Here is a 23,291-nt window from a genome sequence, read left to right on the forward strand (position 1 = left end):
TTTTACTAATTTCATTATATTAGGAATAACTTTATAAACTTCTTGTCTATAGCTCTTAGTTTTAAGAATATTTATTGAAATATTCTGGCATTCAAAGTAACCCACAAAATATTTTTCTTGTAGGGAGTATTCAAAAATGAGGATGATATTGATATGCTTGGTGAAGAGTTTAGAAAAGCATATCAGAAAAGGAGCGAAATTTGTGAGAAATGATACCGACGAGATTTGGTAAAACCTGGGTTCTTTTGTGTGTTACCACTAGGTGTCAGTGTGACTTCTGTTTTAGAGTTCAGTGAGTAGGACTCCTCCATTGTCTCCGGATTTTCTAAAACATTTCTGTAATTTATCATTTATAAACAGTTATAAGAAAACATTACTTTTTGCAAGTTTGCTTTCAATCACTATTGTTTTTGTACTGATAAAACTGAAGATCTGAATTTTATAAAACACTCCATATATTGAGTTGGCCAAAAAGTTTGGATTTTTCTGTTACATATAGATACCTATATCTATCAAAACAACCCAAGAGACTAAACTCTTCATACCACTTCTGTGTTTGTGTTTAGGAACTTCACTTCCTTGATTTGGCCAGGGAAGACTGTTCTTATTATAAGAGGAGAAAAGTACAGAGTGCTTTATTACCTAATTCAGTTATAGCAATAAGAACATACAAACAGTTTCTCTCAGGTAAACATCATTTACAAACTAAAGCTAAGTCTCTAGAGCATAAAATATTTTCTATTCATATGCAGCTGAAAGGGGCTAGAAGGTCATAAGAAAGGTAACAGAATCGAAAGTTAAATTTCTGTTGCTTTATTTTATAAAACATTTCTAATAATTAGGTATCAATTTTATATCCCCAAATCTAAATTTACTTTAAGAGTATATCCACCACACACTAGAGGTTTACAAGTAGATCACTTTAATTTCCCCATTCAAGTGCCTTCATAAATTCCTCTTCAGTGAAAGACAGCATCTTGGCAGCTTCAATATGCATCTGTGTTTAGAGAAATCAACATTGTCTAATTTAGTATTAAGAGTAGATCACAGAACAATAGGAAATTTGTGCAAGTGTATGTATAATGCTGAGTTCTGTTATAGAAATGTATAATTCTAATTACAATAAACAGGTTTAAATAATAATTATATTCAGTGATTAGCCACTAAAAACCTTGCCCACTGGCCAACCTGGGCAGTGTTGTAATACCTAATCTTTGCAAAAGGTGACAGTAGCAAAAACATGAATTCACATCCTCTTAACCACTAGGTAAACTTGTGTGGTGACCACAATAAAAGTGGTTTGGAATCAGTTTCACTCTCAAGATTTCAAGAGGCAAACTGATCCCTTTTTAAGATAATTTTATTTTTTATATTTGGTATTTTCTTTAGTTAGGGAGTATCCATACTGTATGGAAATAGAACTAGTGAACATTCCTAATTTACTTGCATCAATGTATAGATAACATTTTGTGACTAAGCATGGCAATAAAAACTATACCTGAAGGAGAAATACTAAATGTCTTAGTAGAAAGAGCCAAATAATATCCACAATTTATTTTAACTTTGTTTAGGATAAACTCACCTTCTGCCTTTTTAAAACATCAATTAATTTTAACTGTTTCTTAAATCCTATCATTAATTCTCCTTTTTGTTTTTCTAGCTTCTTGTTTTCTGATTTTAATGCTTCAATTTTTTTGTGTTCTTCATTTGCTATATCCTGCAAAAGGAAAAAATCCCATGTATTCTTTACAGTATTTTAATGGAAAAATTATATCAACAATAAAAACTTAGGTTTAAAAACGTTTTAACAATGCTCATGCTTCTACCATTTTAAAAAACATTTAAAAAATAACAACTTGGTTTTATTATTTTTTTTTAGTTTATTTTTTAAATTTTAATATCTTTAATTCTTACATGCGTTCCCAAACATGAACCCCCAGCTTAGATTTGAAAGCAGAGATGTCATCAGTAGTAAGCAGAAACTGGAGGTGGTTATGATCCTTGAAAGCATACTGGTTGAGATCCACATTTAACTGGCTTCTGAAAGCATTTTTCATTTCATGGTTCACAAGGGATAAACCCAAAGCAAAAAGTAGCAGTCATACTGGGCTGAGGAAGGGACAGCAGTGCTGCCACAATGGTAGAACTTTCCAGGTAGGAAATCCCTCAAATCCTTTGCAGACACCTAAATAATATGACTCCTAGGAACCTATGAGAGACAGCTGAGATTTAAAGAGCTGAGCAAAGAATTCAGCCACTGCCTATGACAAGGAAGACCAAGTTTGCAACTGTGGTAAAAATCCACTGGATGAGCTCTGTAGCAACTTGGATAATGGAGAAAAAGGACCAGTGAACTTTAAAGACAAGTTAGTAGAAATCATTAAGCATAGAAAGGTCTTGTACTTGGAAAAAATGTTGTTAAAGGACATCTTTCATGCAAAAGGGAAATGATACCAGAAGAAAATCTGAATCTACATACACACTTAAGTATCAGAAAGAGTAACATGTGGTAAATATTAGTAGAGTTTTTATTTTAAAACTTGAGAGTAGCTAAGATTTTGCTGCCAAGATGGCAGAGTAGAAAGATCCTGGGCCCACCTCCTCCCACAGGCACACCAAAATTACAGCTATTAATGAGAAAGACCAGAATCTAACAGAAAAGATCTTTCCCAACTAAGGATAAAAGGAACCATAGCAAGATGTAGAAGGAGCATAGGTGCAGTACTGTCAAGACCCAACGCCCCACATAGAAACCCACAAATGGGAGGATAATTACAGTTACACAGGTTCTCTGAGCAATGGGTCTAAGCCCCACATTGGGCTCCCTGGCCTGGGGAGTCTTGTACTGGGAAGACAAGCCCCTAAATTTGGCTTTGAAGACCAGTGGGGCTTACTTTCAGGGGACACAGGTGTGGGAAATAGAGACTCAGCTTCTAAAGGGCACAAGTTAAACCTCACATGCTGCAGGACCCAGGGAAGAGGCAGTAATTTCTGAAAGGAGCTGGGTCAGACCTACCTGCAGATCACCCAGGAGGCAACTGAAGTTCATCCTTGGAACATAGGCATTGGCAGAAGCCATTTGTGGAGCCTGCTCTATCGTGGACACTGATGCTGGGAAGCATCACTTCAGAATCATCCTCTAGTTTATTAGCACTGGAACACAGCCCCACCCACCAGCCTCTCAGCCCCAGTGCTGGGAAGCCTCAGGCCAAGCAACTTGCTGGGTCAGGACAAAGCCCCACCCATCACTAGCAGGCAGGCTACCTTAAGACCCTGAGCCTTCAGCCACCCTGGAACACAGCCCCGCCCCATAGGAGGGCACAGGCACTAGCTGTGGGCCTTGCAGACAGAGACCCTGGAACCCAGCCCCATCCACCAGTGGGCTGATATCAGCCCAGGACCCCTGCAGCCCGCTATGGCAGGATCCAGCCCAGCCACCAATACTCCCCTCCTGCGACCCCTGCGCCCTCACCCTCCATCCCCTCACATACCTCCAGACATTGGCCCTGCCCACCAGCAGGCTAACACCCCCTTGAGACACCTTGGGATCTGTGGCAAGATTCAACACACTTTCATGATTAAAAACAATTAAACAAGGAAGAGAAAAATTCTACTTCAACATGATAAAAGCAATATATGACAAGCCAACAGCTAACAGCAGACTCAATGGTAAAAGATTGAAAGCTTTCCCTTTACGATCATAAAGGACAAGGATGTTCACTTTTACTTACTCTGCAGGTTCCGGTCAGAGCAGCTAGGGAATAAAAATAAAAGGCATCCAAATCAAAAAGTAGAAGGAAGATTATCTCCCTTCACAGATGACATTATTTTGTATGTATTAGAAAACCCTACAAGTTCCACAATCAGGATAAATCAATTTGACAAAGTTGCAAAATATAAAATCAACACACATAAAATCAGTTGTGTTTCTATATACTACTAATAAACATTCTCGAAGAAATTTTAAAAACTACAAATATAATATCATCAAAAAGAGTGAAGTACTGAAAAACATCTACTTCTGTTTCACTGACTATGCTAAAAGCCTCTGACTGTATGGATCACAGTGAACTGGAAAATTCAAGAGACCCTACCTGTCTCCTTAGAAACCTGTGTGTCAAGAAGCAACAGTTAGAACCGGACATGGAACAACTGACTGGTTCCAAATTAGGAAAGGAGTACATCAAGGCTGTATATTGTCACCCTGCTTATTTAACTTCTACACAGAGTACATCATACAAAATGCCAGGCTGGATGAATCACAAGCTGGAATCAAGAATGCTGGGAGAAATATCAACAACCTCAGATACGGAAATGATACTACTCAAATGGTGGAAAGTGAAGAGGAACTAAAGAGCCTCTTGATGAGGGGGAAAGAGGAGAATTTAAAAAGCTGGTTTGAAACTTAACATTCAAAAAACCAAGATCATAGCATCTGGTTCCATCACTTCATGGCAAATAGAAGGGGAGAAAGTGGAAGCAGTGATAGGTTTTATTTCCTTGGGCTCTAAAATCACTGTGGACAGTGACTTTGTTCAGTGGCCAAGTCGTGTCCAACTGCAGCATGCCAGGCTCCTCTGTCCTGCACTGTTTTCTAGAATTTGCTCATTCATGTCCATTGAATCGGTGATGCCTTCTAACCATCTCATCCTCTGTTGTCCCCTTCTCTTTTTGCCTTCAGTCTTTCCCAGCATCAGGGTCTTTTCCAGTGAGTCAGCTGTTCGCATCAGGTGGCCAAAGTATTGAAGTTTCAGCATCAGTCCTTCCAATGAACATTCAGGGTTGATTTCCTTTAGGATGGACTGGCTTGATCTCCCTGCAGTCCAGGGGACTCTCAAGAGTCTTCTCCAGCACCACAGTTCAAAAGCATCAATTCTTTGGCACTCAGTGTTCTTCATGGATAGTGACTACAGCCATGAAATTAAAAGATGCTCCTTGGAAGGAAAGCTATGAGAAATCTAGACAGAGGCATTAAAATGCAGAGGCATCACTCTGTCGACAAAGGTCCATATAGTCAAAAGTATGCTTTCTCCAGTAATGATGTACATATGTGAGAGCTGAACCATAAAGAAGGCTGAACAATGAAGAATTGATGGTTTTTAATTGTGGTGCTGGAGAAGACTTGAGAGTCCCCTGAACTTCAGAGAGATCAAACCAGTCAATTCTAAAGGAAATCAACCCTGAATGTTCACTGGAATGGCTGTTGCTGAAGCTCTAATACTTTGGCCACCTAATGTGAAAAGCCAACTCATTGGAAAAGACCTCAATGCTGGGAAAGACAGAAGAGAGAGAACAGGGCAGCAGAGGATGAGACGGTTGGATGGCATCAAGCAACTCAATGGACATGAATCTGAGCAAACTCCAAGAGATAGTGAAGGAAACAGGAGCTTGATGTGCTATCATGGGGTGGCAAAGAGTCCGAGGCGACTTAGCAACTGAATAACAACTGAGGAATAAAAGTAACCAAGGAAGTGAAACAGTTTTACACTGAAAACGTCAAAGAACTGGGATGACCCTGAGGGATGGGGAAGGAGGTGGGAAGGAGGTGCAGGATGGGGAATACATGTACACCCATGGCTGATTCCTGTGAATGTATGGTAAAAACCACCACAATATTGTAAAGTAATTAGCCTCCAATTAAAAGAAATACATTAAAAAAAAAAAACTGATGAAAATAGTTAAAGGCAAAAAAAAAAAAAAAAAGGAAGGATATTCTGTGGTCAAAGATTGGAAGACTTACTATTATTAAGATATTAATACCACTCCAAGAGATCTACAGATTCAGTATGATCTTTATCAAAACTCCAATGGCATTTTTACAGAGATAGGTCATGCTAATATTTATATGGAATCTCAAGGGAACACAAATAGACAATCAGTGAATAACAACAATTGACAGTCTCATACTTATGGATTTCAAATTTTATTACAAGTCTGTGGTAATCAAAGTAGTGTAATATGGATGTATAGAAAGCCCTAAAATAACCCCTTGCATATAAAGTCTAATGATGTTTGACAAGGATGCCAAATCTATTCACTAGGAAAATACGGCCTCTTCAACAAACTGAACTGGAAAACTAGATGTCTCCATGCATAAGAATGAAACTGTATCTCTATTTCATATAATACACAAAAATTAATTCAAATTTGGTCAAGACCTAAATGTATACCCTAAAACTGTAAACTATTAGAAGAAAATGTAGGGGAACTGCTCATGCCACTGGATTTGGTTGTGAATTCTTGGATATGGATTTGGTTGTGAATTCTTGGATATGAAACCAAAAGAACAGGCAAACAGAAGTTAAAAAAAGAAATCGGATTACCTCAAAGGAAACAATCAACAGAGTAAAAAGGCCCCTACAGAAAATATTTGAAGATCATATATCTGTTAATATTGAGAATACAGAAATAACTCCTCTACAATAACAAAAAGACTATCACCTAATAAATGGGTATCCACAGTCTCATGAAAGGCACATTTCAAGTGCTCAATAGCCACATGTGGATAATGGCTACTGTACTGGACAGTGCAGATATAGAACCTGTCCATCACCACAGAAAGTTCTACTGAACAGCAATGTACTAGAAGCTCTTTCAATTGACCATTATTTAACTATTTTGCCATGTTAACTCTGTAAAACGTATCAACTGATGCCCAAAACATACTGAAATTTAATGGATAACCACGTATTTCTTCACTCTCCAATTTAACTGTTTGCTTATAAAACATCAGTTGTGTTTGTTCCCAAACCTGTGTATTCCAGTCTATACTGTAATTATATAACTTTTTTAATATATAAAATGTGGATGGGAAAAGTAAAAAAAAAAAAATAATAATAAATGGGTAAAGGACTTGAATAGATAATTCTCCAGAAAAGATGTACAAATGGCTAATGAGCACATGAAAATGTGGTCAACATCACTAATATTTAGGGAGATACAAATCAAAACCACAATGAGATATCATTTAATAAACGTTAGGCTAGGATGATCACTATAGAAAAAAAAATAAAAAATTGGCAAGGACATTGAAGGAACTCTTGTGCACTGCTGGTAAGGATATAAAATAGAGCAGCCACTATGGAAAAATAGTACAGTGGTTCCTCAAGAAATTAAAAGAAATATATGATCCAGCAATTCCACATTTAGGTGAATATCCAAAATAACTGAAAGCAGAATCTTTAAGAGATATCTGTACACCCAAGTTTATATCAGCATTATTCACAATAGCCAAAAGGTGGAAGCAACCCAAGTTGCTTTATTTAATAAATGTATAAATGAAACTTGTTACATATATCCAATGGAATATTACTCAAAAGGAATAAATTCTGATAACATGCTACAACGTGGATGAACCTTGAGGACATTACGTTAAGTGATATAAGCCAGTAACAAAAAGGCAAATAGTGTATAATTTCACTTACATTAGGTACCTAGTGTAGTCAAATTAATAGAGATAGAAAGTAGAATTGTGGTTGCCAGGGGTCACAGAGAAGGGGATGGGGAATTATTTTTTAATGGACTTAGGTTTTCGGTTTTTGCAAGATGAACAAGGAGTTTTGGAGTATGATATGTAACACTACTGAATTCTACACTAAAAAATTAGGGTAAATTTTATGTGTACTATAATACAAAGGTGTTTTTTTTTTTAATTTAGAAAGTTCATTAACTCATCAAAGCAAAAAAGTAACTATGTAGAATTTGTATGTAAGTAAAATGTATGACAACAACAACAAAAAGGGGAGGAGAGAAGTATACTGCTGAAAGGTTGTTTATTCATAAAATGCTATGTTACTTGAAGGAAGATAGCACTAAGTTAAAGGTGTATCTGATAAGTGGAGATATACACAAAAAGGTGGAGATACTAAGCCAGTAAGATAAAATGAAATCATTAAAAATATTCAAAAAGAAAAACAAGAGGAAGAAAGAACAATAACGTATGTGAATGCAAAATATAAAAATTAATAGAGTTAAACAACCACCATTATTTATAATCATATTAAATGTAATGGTCTAAGCCTCCTAATTAAAGTGTCAGATTGTCAGACTGAGTTAAAACAATAGGAAAACTCAACTGTACGCTGCCTATAAAAACATATAAAGGAGCTACAAATAAAGGGAGAGAAAAGCCAATACTGATGTCAGCAGTAACTAAAAGAAATTACATGATTTATGGATTTATTATAAAGATGTAATAATCAAGACAATGCATTATTAACCTGAAGACAGACAGACAGATGAGTGGAACAGAATAGTGATCCCAGTAATAATACATCCACACACATCTGGGCAACTGATTTTCAACAAAGATGCCATGGCAATTCAATAGTGAAAGGATAATCTCAACAAAATATTCCTGCACATGTTCCAATAATGAACCTTGACCCTTATATCATGCACAAAACCTCAACAAAACACAAAAGATGAAGCTATGCAACTTCTGTAAGAAAACCTAAGAGCAAATCTTAGTGACCCCTTAGGTTTAGCAAAGAATTCTTAAATAGAACACAAAACTGTAATTATAAAATTCAAAATATTGTTGCTCTTCAGAAAAAAAAAAAAACTTACAAAAATAAAAGCCATGGGATAAGGTATTTGCAAAGCAGGTGTCTGCCAAAGTTTTGTAATTAGGATATATAGAGAACTCTGACAAGTCAACTCAGTTCTTAATAATGAACCAAAGAGAGTAAGGAAATATGAATGAAGTGTGGTCTTTAGTTAATGAGTCATTATTGATTCATTAATGGTAAAAATGTTCTATACTAATGTATATATTCATAAGAAACTGGATTCTAGAGTTTTTCTGTACTACACAATTTTATATAAATTAAAACTTTTAATAAAGTTCTTTTAACAATTTTTTAGAAGAATAAAAGACTTATAAAGAGACACTTCAAAGATAATATCAAGACTTTCCTGAACAACCAATGGATGAATGAAGAAATCAAAGAGGAAAAAAATGATCTTCAAACAAATGAAAATGGAGACACAACATACCAAAACTTATGGGGTGTAGCAAGAGCAGTTCTAAGAGGAAGTTCATAGCAACAAATGCCTACATTAAGAAAGATCTCTGAATTTTTACTCCTTCCTGCATGTTTAATGTTTTTGACATTATATGAGATTTTGACCAATGAGATTTTTCCTTTTGTAATTTCCATATTTCTAGTTGTTCTTTTTCACTTAAAGAAGCCCCCTTAACATTTCTTAGAAAGCTAATTTAGTAGTGCTGAATTCTTTCAGCTTTTCCTTCTGTGAAAAACAACTTCTCTCTCCAAATCTGAATGAGAGTCTTGCTGGATAGGGTATTACTGGCTACAGGTTTTTTCGTTTCATCACACATGTTGTGTGATGTTTCATCACACATGTTGTGTGATGTTTCATCACACATGTTGTGTGATGTTTCATCACACATGTTGTGTGATGTTTCATCACACATGTTGTGTGATGTTTCATCACACATGTTGTGTGATGTTTCATCACACATGTTGTGTGATGTTTCATCACACATGTTGTGTGATGTTTCATCACACATGTTGTGTGATGTTTCATCACACATGTTGTGTGATGTTTCATCACACATGTTGTGTGATGTTTCATCACACATGTTGTGTGATGTTTCATCACACATGTTGTGTGATGTTTCATCACACATGTTGTGTGATGTTTCATCACACATGTTGTGTGATGTTTCATCACACATACATTGTGCCATTCCCTTCTGGTCAGCAGTTTCTGACAGTCTTAGAGGAGTTCCCTTATACATAACTAGTTGCTTTTCACTTACTGTCCTTAATATTCTCTCACTATCTTTGATTTTTGCCATTTTGACTTTAAGTACCTTGGTGTGGAACTCTGTGTTGATCTTTTTTGGGATTCTATTCTCCCTGGACTTAGATGTCTATTTCCTTTCCCTGTTAGTATGTCTTTAGCTATAATTGCTTCTAATTTCTCTGCCCCTATCTGTCACTCTTCACCTTCTGGGACCCGTATAATGTGAATATTAGTATGAATATTAGTATTAATGTTTTCCAAGAGGTTTCCTGAACTCTTCATTTCTTTTAAATTCTGTTTTTCTTTTTCTGTTCAACTTGGGTGATTTATGCTACCCTGTGTTCCAGTTTAATGATCCATTCCTCTGTATTTAACCAATCTAATGTTGATTCCTTCTAGTGTATTTTTTATTTCAGTTACTATATTTTTCAGCTTCGTTTGGTTCTTCTGTTTCCTAACTCTTTGTTAAAATTCTCCCTGTACTTACTCACTCTTCTTCCAAGTATGTTGAGTATTTTTATGGTCATTACTACAAACACTTAATTGGGTAGACTGCTCATCTCCAGGGTTTTTAGAATGTGTTCAAACTTAAGACATCATCAACTTTAAATATTCACCAGTATATGCTGCTGTATATAAACCTCATGATAACAACAAACCAAAAATCTATAATAGATTCACACAAGATAAAGGAATCCAAATATAACATTAAGATGGTCATCAAATCATAAGTGGAGAGGAAAACAATAAACAAGGACAGTCCCCAAACAATTTAATAAAATGGCAGTAAGCACATACCTATCAATACTTACTTTAAATGTAAACGTACTAAATGTTCCAATGGAAAGACAGAGTGGCTGAATAGATTCAAAAATAAAATCTGTAAATATATGCTGCCTGTAAGAGATTCACTCCAGATCTAACTACACACAGACTGAAAGTGAAGGGATAAAAAAGTCTAAGACAAAGAAGGACATTACATAATGATAAAGGGATCAATTCAACAAGAATAAATAACACTTGAATATATTTATATGCACACAAACTGGAGCATTTAAATAAATACAGAAAATATTAGCAAGTATAAAGAAAGATATTGACAGTAAAGACAATAATGGTCAGGGGCTTTGACACTCCACTTATGTCAATGGACAGATCATCCATACAGGAAACATAAAAGGAAACACAGGCCTTAACACATCAGATGAGCCTAATAGATATATATATAACATCCTATCCAAAAGCAGCAAAATATACATTGTTTTCAAATGCACATGGAACACTCCAGAACAGATCACATGCTAGGCCACAAAATAAGTCTTAGTAAATTTTATAAGACTGATATCATACCAAGCCTCTTCTCTGAGCACAATGCTATGATACTATAAATCAACTATCAAAAAAAAAAAAAAAAAACCAACATGGAAGCTAAACAGTATGGTACTGAACAACCAAATGAGTCATTGAAGAAATCAAAAAGGAAATAAACAAAAGAAACTCATGGAGACAGAAGCAAAAACACAAAGATCCAGAGTCTATGGAATGCAGGAAAAGCAGTTCCCAGAGGGGAGTTTATAGAAATACAAGCCTACCTCAGGAAACAAAAATCCCCAAATCCCTAACCTAATATCCCAATTAATTAGAAAGAAACACCTGGAGTTAGTAGGAGGAAAGATCAGAGCAGAAATGAATGAAATAGAGATGAAAGAAAAAAGGAGAGAGAAAGCAAGCGAGAAAGAAATTAAGAGCTGGTTCTTAAAAAGATGAACAAAACTGATAAACTTTAAACCAGATTCATTAAGAACAAATGAAAGTGGGTCCAAATAAAACCAGGAAAGAAGTTAGAGTTGATATTGCAGAACTACACAGGATCATAAGACATTACTCTGAATAATTATACACCAATAAAATGGACAACCAAGAAGAAATGGAGGAATTTCTAGAAAAGTACAATCTCCTAAGACTGAATGAGGAAGAAATACAAAATGTGAACAGAACTCAATTACTACTAATTAAATCAGTAATAAAAGAAATACACAAATCAAAGTCTAAGACCAGATTGCTTCACAGATGAATTACATACACTGAACATTTAAAGGATAATGTTTATCCTTCTCAAACTATTCCAAAAAACTGAAGAGAAAGAATGCTTCCAAAGTCATTCTTTGAGGCCCACATCATGCTGATAGCAACTCAGATAAAGAAAGATACCACAAAATATGAAAACTATAAGCCAATAATACTGGTGAGCACAGATGCAAAAATTCTCAACAAAATATTAGAAAATTAAATTGAACAATACCCTGGTGGCTCAGAGGTTAAAGCGTCTGCCTCCAATGCAGAGACCTGGGTTTGATCCCTGTGTCGGGAAGATCCCCTGGAGAAGGAAATGGCAACCCACTCCAGTATTCTTGCCTGGAGAATCCCATGGACGGAGGAGCCTGGTAGGCTACAGTCCACGGGGTCGCAAAGAGCTGGACACGACTGAGCGACTTCACCTTCACCTTCAATACACTAAAAGGATCATACATTATGATCAAGTGGAATTTACCCCAGGGAAGCAAGAATAGTTCAGTATCTGCATATCAATCAGTGTTGTACATTAACTCATTATTGACCAGGGGATTTCTGCAGAAACACCTGTGGCTGTTGATTTGTTATGTAAGTGAATACAGAAACATCTCTGATAAATAACATTTGGGTAACAAAAGACATGTTAATATGTGTCTCTGGTGAGTAATATCTTAACAGAATGAAAGAAAAAAATCACATAATCATTTCAGTAGACAGAGACTAAGCATTTGACAAAATTCAACATCCATTCATGATAAAATCTCTTAATAAATTAGAGTTAGAAGGAATATACTTAAATGAAAAAAGGTCATATATGAGAAGTCCACAACTAAAATCATATGCAATGATGAAATGTTGAAATCTTTTCCTCTAAGGTAAGGAACAAGTCAAGTGCCCACTCCCACCTCTCCTACTTTACATAGTACTAGAATTCCTAGTCAGAGAAACCAGCAAGAACAATCTAAAGTATCAGAACTAGAAAGGAAGAAGTAAAATTTCTATTTGCAGTTGATACGATTTGGTATTTAATACATAAAAAATCATACATATGCCACCAAAAAACTGTTAGATCTCATCAACAAATTCAATAAAGTTGTAGGATGCAAAATTAACATTAAAAATTCAGTAGAGTTTCTACAGAACACTCCCTAATATGATACACAAAAATAAACTCAAAATGGATTAAAGACCTGAATATAAGGTCAGATACTATAAAACTCTTAGCAGAAAACATAGGCAGGTGAGAATTCCACCACTGAACCACCAAGGTCATAACCGTTAGTGGAAAAGACAGGCAAAACATTCTTTGACATAAACTGCAGCAAATCTTTTTTGACGCACCTCATGGAGAAGGCAATAGCACCCCACTCCAGTACTCTTGCCTGGAAAATCCCATGGACAGAGGAGCCTGGGAGGCTGCAGTCCATGGGGTAACTGAGAATCGGACACAAATGAGCGACTTCACTTTCACTTTTCACTTTCATGCTGGAGAAGGAAATGGCAACCCACTCCAGTGTTCTTGCCCGGAGAATCCCAGGGACGGGGGAGCCTGGTGGTCTACCGTCTATGGGGTCGCACAGAGTCGGACACGACTGAAGTGACTTAGCAGCAGCAGCAGCAGCATGGAATAATGAAAATAAAAACAGAAATAAACAAATGGGACCTAATTAAATATAAAAGCTTTTGCAGAGCAACAGAAACCATAAAAAAAGATGAAAAGATAACCCTAAGAATGGGAGGAAATATTTGCAAATGAAGTAACCGACAAAGAATTAACCTCTAAAACATATAAACAGCTCACAGCTCAATTATGAAAAAAAAAAAAAAAGGAAGACCTAAAGAAATGTTTCTCCAAAAAGGACACACAAATGGCCAAAAAACACATGAAAAGATGCTCAATATCACTAATTATTAGAGAAATGCAAACCAAACCTACAATGAGGTATCACCTCATACCAGTCAGATGGCCATCATCAGAAAATCTACAAATTCTGGGTAGAGTGTGGAGAAAAGAGAACCCCCTTACACTGTTGGTGGCAATGGAAGCTGGTACAGCCACTATGAAAAACAATATGGAGGTTCCTTTAAAAAGCTAAATATAGAACTACCATATGACCCAGCAATCCTACTGCATACACTCAGAGAAAACCATCATTCCAAAAAACACATGCAACCCAATGTTCATTGCAGTGGTCTTCATAATAGTCAGGACATGGAAGAAACCTAAATGTCCATGAACAGATGAATGGATAAAGAAAATGTTACATATATGTATAACAGAATACTACTCAGCTATAAAAGGAATGAAATTGGGTGATTTGCAGGGATGTGTCTAGACCTAGAGACTGTCATACAGATTGAAGTAAGTCAGAAAAAGAACAGCAAATATTGTATATTAACATACATATGTAGATATAGAAAAATGGTAGATGATCTTAATTGCAAAAAAGAAATAGAAACACAGATGCAGAGAACAACTGTATGGGCACCAAGGGGGAAACGTACATAAAGGTGGGATGAACTGGCAGAGAGTATCCCTATGTATAAAATAGATAACTAATGAGAACCTATAAAGCTCAGGGAAGCCTACTCAATGCTCTGTGGTGACCTAAATGGGAAGGAAATCCCAGAAGAGGGAATGTATTCATACATATAGCTGATTCACTCTGCTACACATTAGAGACTAACACAATACTGTAAAATAACTAAACTCCAATAAAAATTAATATAAAAAATCATATAAATTATCATTATCTTAGTTTCTATACCTTAGCAGGAAATAATCTTAAAAAGAAAATCCCATTGATCATTATATCAAGAAGAATGTAATACTTAGAAATGATTTAATCAAGGATGTGAAGATCTACACTGAAACCTTTAAAACACTGGTGAAAGGGATCAAAGAAGGCACAAATAAATGGATTGGAAGAATTCATAGATTGGAAGAATTAATATTTTTTAAATGTCAATGCTACCAAAGCCACCTATAGGTTCAATCCAATTCCTATGAAGATTCTGAAGACATTTTAAACAGAATTAGGGAAAAAATCCTGAATTTATATGGAATCACAAAAAGCCCCAAATAGCCAAAGCAATACTGAGAAAGAACAAAGCAAGAGGCATCATACTTTATGATTTTAAGCTACATTATAAAGCTACTGTAATCAAAATAGAATGGTACCAGCATAAAATTGGAAACATTGATCAAAGGAACAAAATCAAGAGGCCAGAAACAAACCCCAGCATATAGAGTCAACTAAAGTTAGAGTTTTGCCAAGAGAACTCACTGGTCATAGCAAACACCCTCTTCCAACAAAACAAGAGAAGACTCTACACATGGACATCACCAGATGGTCAACACCAAAATCAGACTGATTATATTCTTTGAAGCCAAAAATGGAGAAGCTCTATACAGTCAGCAAAACATGACCAGGAGCTGACTGTGGCTCAGATCATGAACTCCTTATTGCCAAATTCAGACTTAAACTGAAGAAAATATGGAAAACCACTAGACCATTCAGGTATGACCTAAATCAAATCCCTAACAATTATACAGTAGAAGTGAGAAATAGATTTAAGGGACTAGATCTGATAGAGTGCCTGATGAACTTTAGACAGAGGTTTGTGACACTGTACAGGAGACAGGGATCAAGACCATCCCCAAGAAAAAGAAATGCAAAAAAGCAAAATGGCACTCTGAGGAGGCCTTACAAATAGCTGTGAAAAGAGAAGTGAAAAGCAAAGGAGAAAAGGAAAGATATACCCATTTGAATGCAGTTCCAAAGAATAGCAAGGAGAGATAAGAAAGCCTTCCTCAGCGATCAGTGCCAAGAAACAGAGGAAAACAACAGAATGGGAAAGACTAGAGATCTCTTCAAGAAAATTACAGATATCAAGGGAACACTTCATGCAAAGATGGGCTCAATAAATGGTATGGATTTAACAGAAGCAGAAGATATTAAGAAAAGGTGGCAAGAATACACAGAGTAACTGTACAGAAAAGATCTTCATGTCCGAGATATTCAAGCTAGTTTCAGAAAAGGCCGAAGAACCAGAGATCAAATTGCCAACATCCGCTGGATCATGGAAAAAGCAAGAGAGTTCCAAAAAAACATCTATTTCTGCTTTATTGACTATGCCAAAGCCTTTGACTGTGTGGACCACAATAAACTGTGGAGAACTCTGAAAGAGATGGGAATACCAGACCAGCTGACCTACCTCTGAAGAAATCTGTATGCAGGTCAGGAAGCAATAGTTAGAACTGGACATGGAACAACAGACTGCTTCCAAATAGGAAAAGGAGTACATCAAGGCTGTATATTGCCACCCTGCTTATTTAACTTCTATGCAGAGTACATCATGAGAATTGCCTGGCTGAATGAAGCACAAGCTGGAATCAGGATTGCCGGGAGAAATAGCAATAACCTGAGATATGCAGATGACACCACACTTATGGCAGAAAGAGAAGAACTAAAGAGCCTCTTGCGGAAAGTGAAAGAGGAGAGTGAAAAAGTTGGCTTAAAACTCAACATTCAGAAAACTAAGACCATATCATCTGGTCCCATCACTTCATGGGAAATAGATGGGAAACAGTGGAAACAATGGCAGACTTTATTTTGGAGGGCTCCAAAATCACTGCAGATGGTGACTGCAGCCATGAAATTAAAAGACACTTACTCCTTGGAAGGAAAGTTATGACCAACCTAGACAGCATATTAAAGAGCAGAGTCATTACTTTGCCAACAGAGGTCCATCTAGTCAAGGCTATGGTTTGTCCAGTAGTCATGTGTGGATGTGAGAGTTGGACTGTAAAGAAAGCTGAACGCCAAAGAATTGATGCTTTTGAACTGTGGTGTTGGAGAAGACTCTTGAGAATTCCTTGCACTGCAAGGAGATCCAACCAGCCCATCCTAAATGAAATCAGTCCTGAATATTCACTGGAAGGAGTGATGCTGAAGCTGAAAGTCCAATACTGTGGCCACCTGATGTGAAGAACTGACTCGTTTGAAAAGACCCTGATGCTGGAAACAACTGAAGGCGGGAGAAGGGGACGACAGAAGATGAGGTGGTTGGATGGCATCACTGACTCAATGGACATGAGTTTGAGTAAACTCTGGGAGTTGGTGATGGACAGGTAGGCCTGGTGTGCGTCCATGGGGTCACAAAGAGTCCAACACGACTGAGTGAGTGAACTGAACTGAATGTTAGACAACGGAACCAAGAATACTCAATGGGGAAGGATAGTCTCTTCAGTAAATGGTGTTGGGAAAATTTGATACTCACATGTAAGAATGAAACTAGTCCTATATTACACCACTCACAATAATGAAGTCAAAATGGAATAGAAACTTACATGTAAGACTAGAAACCATAAAACTCCTTAAAGCACACACACACAGGAAAAAGCTGGATATGTGTCTTGGCAATGATTCTTTTGAATATGATACATTAATCAGAAACTACAAAATTTAAAAAAACCCACAAATTGGACTATGTCAAAGTAAAAAGCTTCTGCACAGAACAAGAAATGATCAACAAAATGAAAAAGCAACCCACAGAATGAGGAAAATAAACTATATATCTAAAGGATTTAATAGTATCCAAGACATAGAGATTTCATATAATTCAATAACAAAAAATCAAATCATCCAATTAAAAAAATGAGCAAAGGACATGAATATACAATTTTCCAAAGATTTGCAGATGGCCAATAGGTGTATGAAAAGGTGCTCAGCATCTCTAATCCTTCAGGAAATGCAAAATAAAACTGCAATGATGTATCACCTCACAACTGTTTGAATACCTGTCATCAAAAAACAGGTGAGGTTGTGGGGAAAAGGGAACCCTTGTACACTGTTGACAGGATTGTACATTATATTCCAACCACTATGGGAAACAGTTTAGAGGTTCTTTAAAATATTAAAAATAGAACTACCATATACCCAGCAATTCCACTGCTAAAAGTATATCCAAAGGAAATGAAAATACTATGTCAAAGAAATATTTACATCCAATATCTGCATTATTTACAATAGCCAAGACATAGAAACAACCTAAGTGTCCAGTGACAGATGAATGGATAAAGAAGCTGTGAGATACACACACACACACACACACTCACAATATTATTAAGTTATAAAAAGAGAAGGAAAACTTGCCATTTGCAGCATCATGGATGAGCCTTGAGCACATTTCGCTAAGTGAAGTAAGTCAGAAAAAGTCAAATACTATATGATCTTACTTATAAGTAGAGTCTAAAACAACAACAACAAAATTCACAGAAAAAGATAAAGCTTGTAGTAACCAAAGGTGAGGGTAGTAGGAGGTAGAGATTTGGTCAAAATATATAAATTTCCTGCTATAAGAAAAAGCACTAGGTATGTAATATACAACTTGATGCCTATAATTAACACTGCTGTCTAGTTGTGTTTTTTTTTTTTTCTTTTTTCCTGGCTGTGCCATGACTGCAGCACACAGGATCTTTTTCCCTGACCAGGTATCCAAACCCATGCCTCTTGTAGTGAAAGCAGAGAGTCTTAATCACTAGACTGCTAGGGGAGTCCTTGTGTGGTATATTTAAAAGCTGTTAACAAAGCAGACCTAAGAGCTCTCCACATCAGGAAAAAAACATTTTTTCTTTTTTGTAGATATGTATGAGATGATGGGTATTAACTTACTGTGGTAATCATTTCACAAAATATGTAAGTCAAACCATCATGCTGTATACCTTAAATTTATAGAATGCTGTATGTCAATTATATCTCAATAAAACTGGGAAAAAAGATATCAAGATGGCAAATAAGCACATGAATATGCTAAACACCACTAGTCATTAGGGAAATGCAAATTAAAACTATAATATGAAATACCAGGAGGCACCTATTAGAACAGCTAAAATGTAAAAATCCAACCATATTAAGTGGTATTGAAGATCTGGAACAGCTGTAACTTTCATACAGTGCTGTTGAGAATGTAAATTGGTACAATCATTGTAGAAAACAGCTTGGCAGTTGAACACACACATAAAATACACCCAGATAACTGACTCCTAGGTATCTACTCAAAGGAAATGAAAAACTACGTCCACAAAAAAGACTTACACATGAATGTTCATGGAGGCTTGTAATAGCTGAAAAGTGGAAACTTTTGGGTAAATCTCAAAAGGAGTCACATTTTTTAAAAAAATATGAAATTCTGGAAAATGTAAATAAGTTACCTGGAGATAAAGGTTGGGAAAAGGGCATAATTATAAACAGGCACAAGGAAACTTTTGGGAGTGATAGATATGTCTGTTGTGGTGATTTTTCATAGGAATACACATAGTTACAAATCAAGTTTTATACCTTAAATATGTGTGGGATTATTATTATGTCACAATGTGAAAAATAGAAATAAAATACATATAATTAAAGATATGCAAAGAAAAATTGTGACACACAGCTGAAGTTCATTTTGAGGAAAATTATAGTTTTAAATGCTGTATTAGAAAAGAAAGTTGAAAAATCAGTGATCTAAGTCTTCAATTTAAGAAACTGAAAAGATAGCAGATTAAAAAAGCAAGTAGACAAAATTGTATAAGGAGAATTCAGTGAAAATAAAAACAGACAATAGAAAAAATAAAACCAAAAGTTGAAAAGATTAAGCAGTAACTGGATAGCAAGACTTACCAACGGAAAAAGCCTGAAACACGGATGAATCTCAACATTATGTCTAGTGAAAGAAACCAGTCACAAAAGAGTACATTCGATGCTGCTTCATTTATATCAAAATCAAGACCAAGAGTATCAGAACATCCTTCACTTACAGAGGATGGAATACTTGGAAAGAGAATACAAGGGAACTTTCTGGGGGTGAGGGAAATAATCTATGCACTGCCTTACATGGTGGTTTCACAGCTTTATAAGAGCCCAAACTCACTGAATTATAGATGTACTATCTTTCATTGTCTTGTATATAACTAATTCAATTTTTAAAACTAACCCAATTCTTTTATGTCCCTCCAGCTCTAACCCTCTAGCTAAGCTTCTTGAAAGAATTACACACATCCTGTGTCTCCATCTCCTCACCTGCAATCATTTTTCATCCACCTGGAATTTAGCTTCTTCCCTATCACTCTACTAAAACATTTCTGGCCAAGGTCACTTCTGTGCTTTTAAATCCAATACAATTTTCCCAGTTCCCCCAAGAAACTTGACTTCTCAGGAGTATTCAGGTTTGCTGACCACTTCTGAGATGATGGAATTCTTCAAGGCTCAGCTCTTGGCCCTGGCTTCGCTCATTCTCTCCCTCTGTCCTTTCTCCCTGGTGAACACTAATGGCTTCTTCGACTGTCTCTGTGCAGGCTTCTCTTGACATCTCCCCTTGGATTTCTCAGAATATCTCCAAGATTAACATGTTCCAAAACAAGTCAGCCTTCTTCATCAGACTTACTACACTGTTTCTTATTTCAGTGGATGGCACTCTAATTCTGAAAACCTGAAGTCAAAATATCCTTCCTTAAGCTTTCCTTTTTCACAAGCCTAATATCTGGTCCATCTCCACATCATAGTGATACTCTCTCCAAGGTGTATTTTTTGATACTTGGTTTCTCTCCGTTTCTCAGTTTAGTCCAAGCTATATCCTTATCTCTCACTGACACTGTTTCTCTGACGCAGCCTACTGCATCCATTCTGGCCTCTTCCAAATTGATTCTTCACAAAGAAACACCAACAAAGAAATGCAGCTGGCCTTCTGTATCCCCAGGTTCCACATCAGTGGATTCAATCAAGTGAGAATGGAAAACAGTCTGGGTAAAAATTTTCCAGAAAGTTCCAAAAAGCAAAACTCAAATTTCCCATGTGTCAGAAACTGCTTACATAGCATTTACACTGTCTTGAGTATCATATGTAATCTAGAGATGACTTAATGTATACAGAAGAATGTGTGTAGGCTGTATGCAAATATTGCACCATTTTATGCAAGAGATTTGAACACCTGTAGACATTGAGAGATGACTGTACTTTCCAAGTGCATGCCTGGTCATGGCATCATCTCCTGTCATCTTTTTCAAAATAACTGTGCAGTAGCTTTACCACTGATCTTTGGGTAAAATCCGTAATACTTAACATGGCCTAAAGGATCTGGATGGTTTGGCCTCTAGCTGTGTTTGAAGCCTCACTTTGCAACACTCCCTTCACATCCACCCCTACCTTTCATTACCTTGCCTTCTTTATTGTCACAGAGCCATTCCTTCTGCCTCAATCTCTCCCCTGGTATATAACTCCTATATGATTTTGTCAGATCTTAACTTAGGATTACATTTTTTTAAATGCACTCACTGATCTGGTTACCTGCTTAAAGCACCATGAACCCTCCTTCATGGTATTCATCACAACTGCACCTTAATTTTGCTTCATCTATTGTTGAACTAACATCCAACTTCTCCACTATAAAGGTGCATGACTACAAGGACCACATTCACCTGTTATCTCCTTTGTATCTCCAGCCTCTAGTAAACCAGACCTGACAAGTACACGGCAGGACTTCATAATATTTTTAAATGAGTTAACGAAGAATTAGAAATTATCTGTTCCTAAATGAAGTAACATGTAATTGGTGACAGATTTTCAGTGAGCGTAAAGCAACCATCAGATGCACAGTTAAACCATCACACAGTTGTCTTTCATCATTCCTCCCTTCAGTTTGTTTCAGAGGCAATTATTATGTTGCTATTATTATAATAATTATAATTATGTTCCAGGCACTGAGGCATAGCAATGAGTAAGACTGGCTCCCTGCACTCATGTAGCATCTGGTTTAAGTTGACTGACTTTTCATTTCAGAAGTTACTCTTACTCTAAACCAGTTTAACTTCTTTCCTAAGCTCTGTGCAGAATGACTTTACCATTATTTTTTAAATAAGTCTTTAATTTTCTGATGACTGAGGCAATATTATTCTATTTTATGGAAATCTTACTATTCCTTAAACACATAAACATGAATAATTTTACTTGTCTACCTAACTATGTCTCATCAGAATGAGAAGCAAAGTACAAAGATTTATTAAGGTAGAAAAAAATATAACTGGTCATAAAAGAAAAACTTATATATACAGATTAGACTCCAAGGAAAATCTTACTGATTGTCTTGAAAACTCCCTCAAAGTTAGAAACAAGGCAAAATGACTTAAAAATCAAAAGGTGCATACACATATTTTTTCATAAATTTGAAATAAGTTACATGTAAGAATGATGATCTCAAAATGTCTACTTGATATTAAAGAGTGAGTAATATATATTACAAAATGTCTTCCCACTCACTATGTTTTAATCTATCATGTAATGCAGATCTAGGGTCATAACTTTGTCTTAAACACATCTGAGTTGTTTTACAGTGTTGATGGCTTTGAACTGAGTTGTTCACATACCAAAGTCTCATTACTTCAATTTGCAAAATGGCTGGCTAGAGTCATATGTTGTCATGGAAACAAGTTTTTCTTTCCATTTCTCTAATGTATGTGCTAAAACAGAGTTCAAATCTGGAACCAGAATTAGCAAATACTGAAATTTACATTTACATGATTATTTCATTTTATTTTTTTCAAAACCACTTTAGAATGCATCAAAATTAAAAATAATGCTCTAATAGCATGACAATTATTGGCAAGTTTGTAAAGCTGACTTCCTAACTTGTTCATTAAATACCTTCTATTAATAAATCCCAGTCATCATACCATTGAAAGCTCTTAAATGTGAACACAGTCTGATCATACAGCATAAACTATGGGTCTCCTGCACTGCAGGCAGATTCTTTACCGACTGAACTATAAGGGAGGAACCTAAGTGTGGTGGCTCAGTGGTAAAGAATCTGTCTACCAATGCAGGAGACGTGGGTTCAATCCCTGGGTCGGGAAGATCCCCTGGAGAAGAAAATGGCAACCCGCTCCAGTATTCTTGTCTGGGAATTCCCATGGACAGAGGAGCCTATCAGGCTACAGGTCCACGGGGTCACACAGAATTGAACATGACTGAATGACTGAGCACAAATGCACTTATTAAGCACTGCTAGTTTAATGCAAAATAGTATCATCTGTGTATGTAATGAGAACAACTCCTAAATTCATCATCCAGGGCACTGTTAAATAACTTAAATATTGTCCTAAGGGAGAGACTCCAATGGAGCATCAATTTCAGGCTGACACAAAACCAGAAACTAATAGCCAGTATTATAGAGTATACAAAAGGCTTTCACACACATTGATATTTGAGCCTTGATTTATTCTACATATATTCCAGGAACTGAATGTTAACTTCTATGCCAATCACTGGCTAGATGCTAGAGACACAGTGTTGATCCTTAAAGTAACTCTGTTTAATGATGGTTAGCAAAATGTCATCTCAGAATCAGTAGCATCAGTATCACTTGGGAAGTTGTTAAACTAGGACATTCAGACTTTCAAAGATGGC

At 36.2% G+C, this 23,291-nt stretch overlaps 2 protein-coding genes across 6 annotated transcripts in view; one reads left to right on the forward strand and one right to left on the reverse strand.

Moving 5' to 3' along the window:
• Nucleotides 1-1,800, forward strand: part of MNS1 (meiosis specific nuclear structural 1) — a 91,964-nt gene extending 90,164 nt beyond the window's left edge. Inside the window, exon 10 of the mRNA XM_069596431.1 lies at nucleotides 124-1,800. Within this exon, the coding sequence (XP_069452532.1) occupies nucleotides 124-213 (90 nt within the window). The 3' untranslated portion in view covers nucleotides 214-1,800. The remainder of the gene's footprint in view (nucleotides 1-123) is intronic.
• Nucleotides 798-23,291, reverse strand: part of TEX9 (testis expressed 9) — a 168,368-nt gene continuing 145,874 nt past the window's right edge. For all 5 annotated transcript variants that reach the window (XM_069596432.1, XM_069596437.1, XM_069596436.1 and 2 more), the window contains 2 exons: nucleotides 1,583-1,717; nucleotides 798-997 (listed from right to left, as the gene is read on the reverse strand). In XM_069596432.1, coding sequence (XP_069452533.1) covers nucleotides 923-997; nucleotides 1,583-1,717 — 210 coding nt within the window. In that variant the 3' untranslated portion in view covers nucleotides 798-922. The remainder of the gene's footprint in view (nucleotides 998-1,582; nucleotides 1,718-23,291) is intronic.

This window comes from Ovis canadensis, chromosome 7 (genome assembly GCF_042477335.2).
Source record: "Ovis canadensis isolate MfBH-ARS-UI-01 breed Bighorn chromosome 7, ARS-UI_OviCan_v2, whole genome shotgun sequence".
Taxonomy (NCBI): Eukaryota; Metazoa; Chordata; class Mammalia; order Artiodactyla; family Bovidae; genus Ovis; species Ovis canadensis.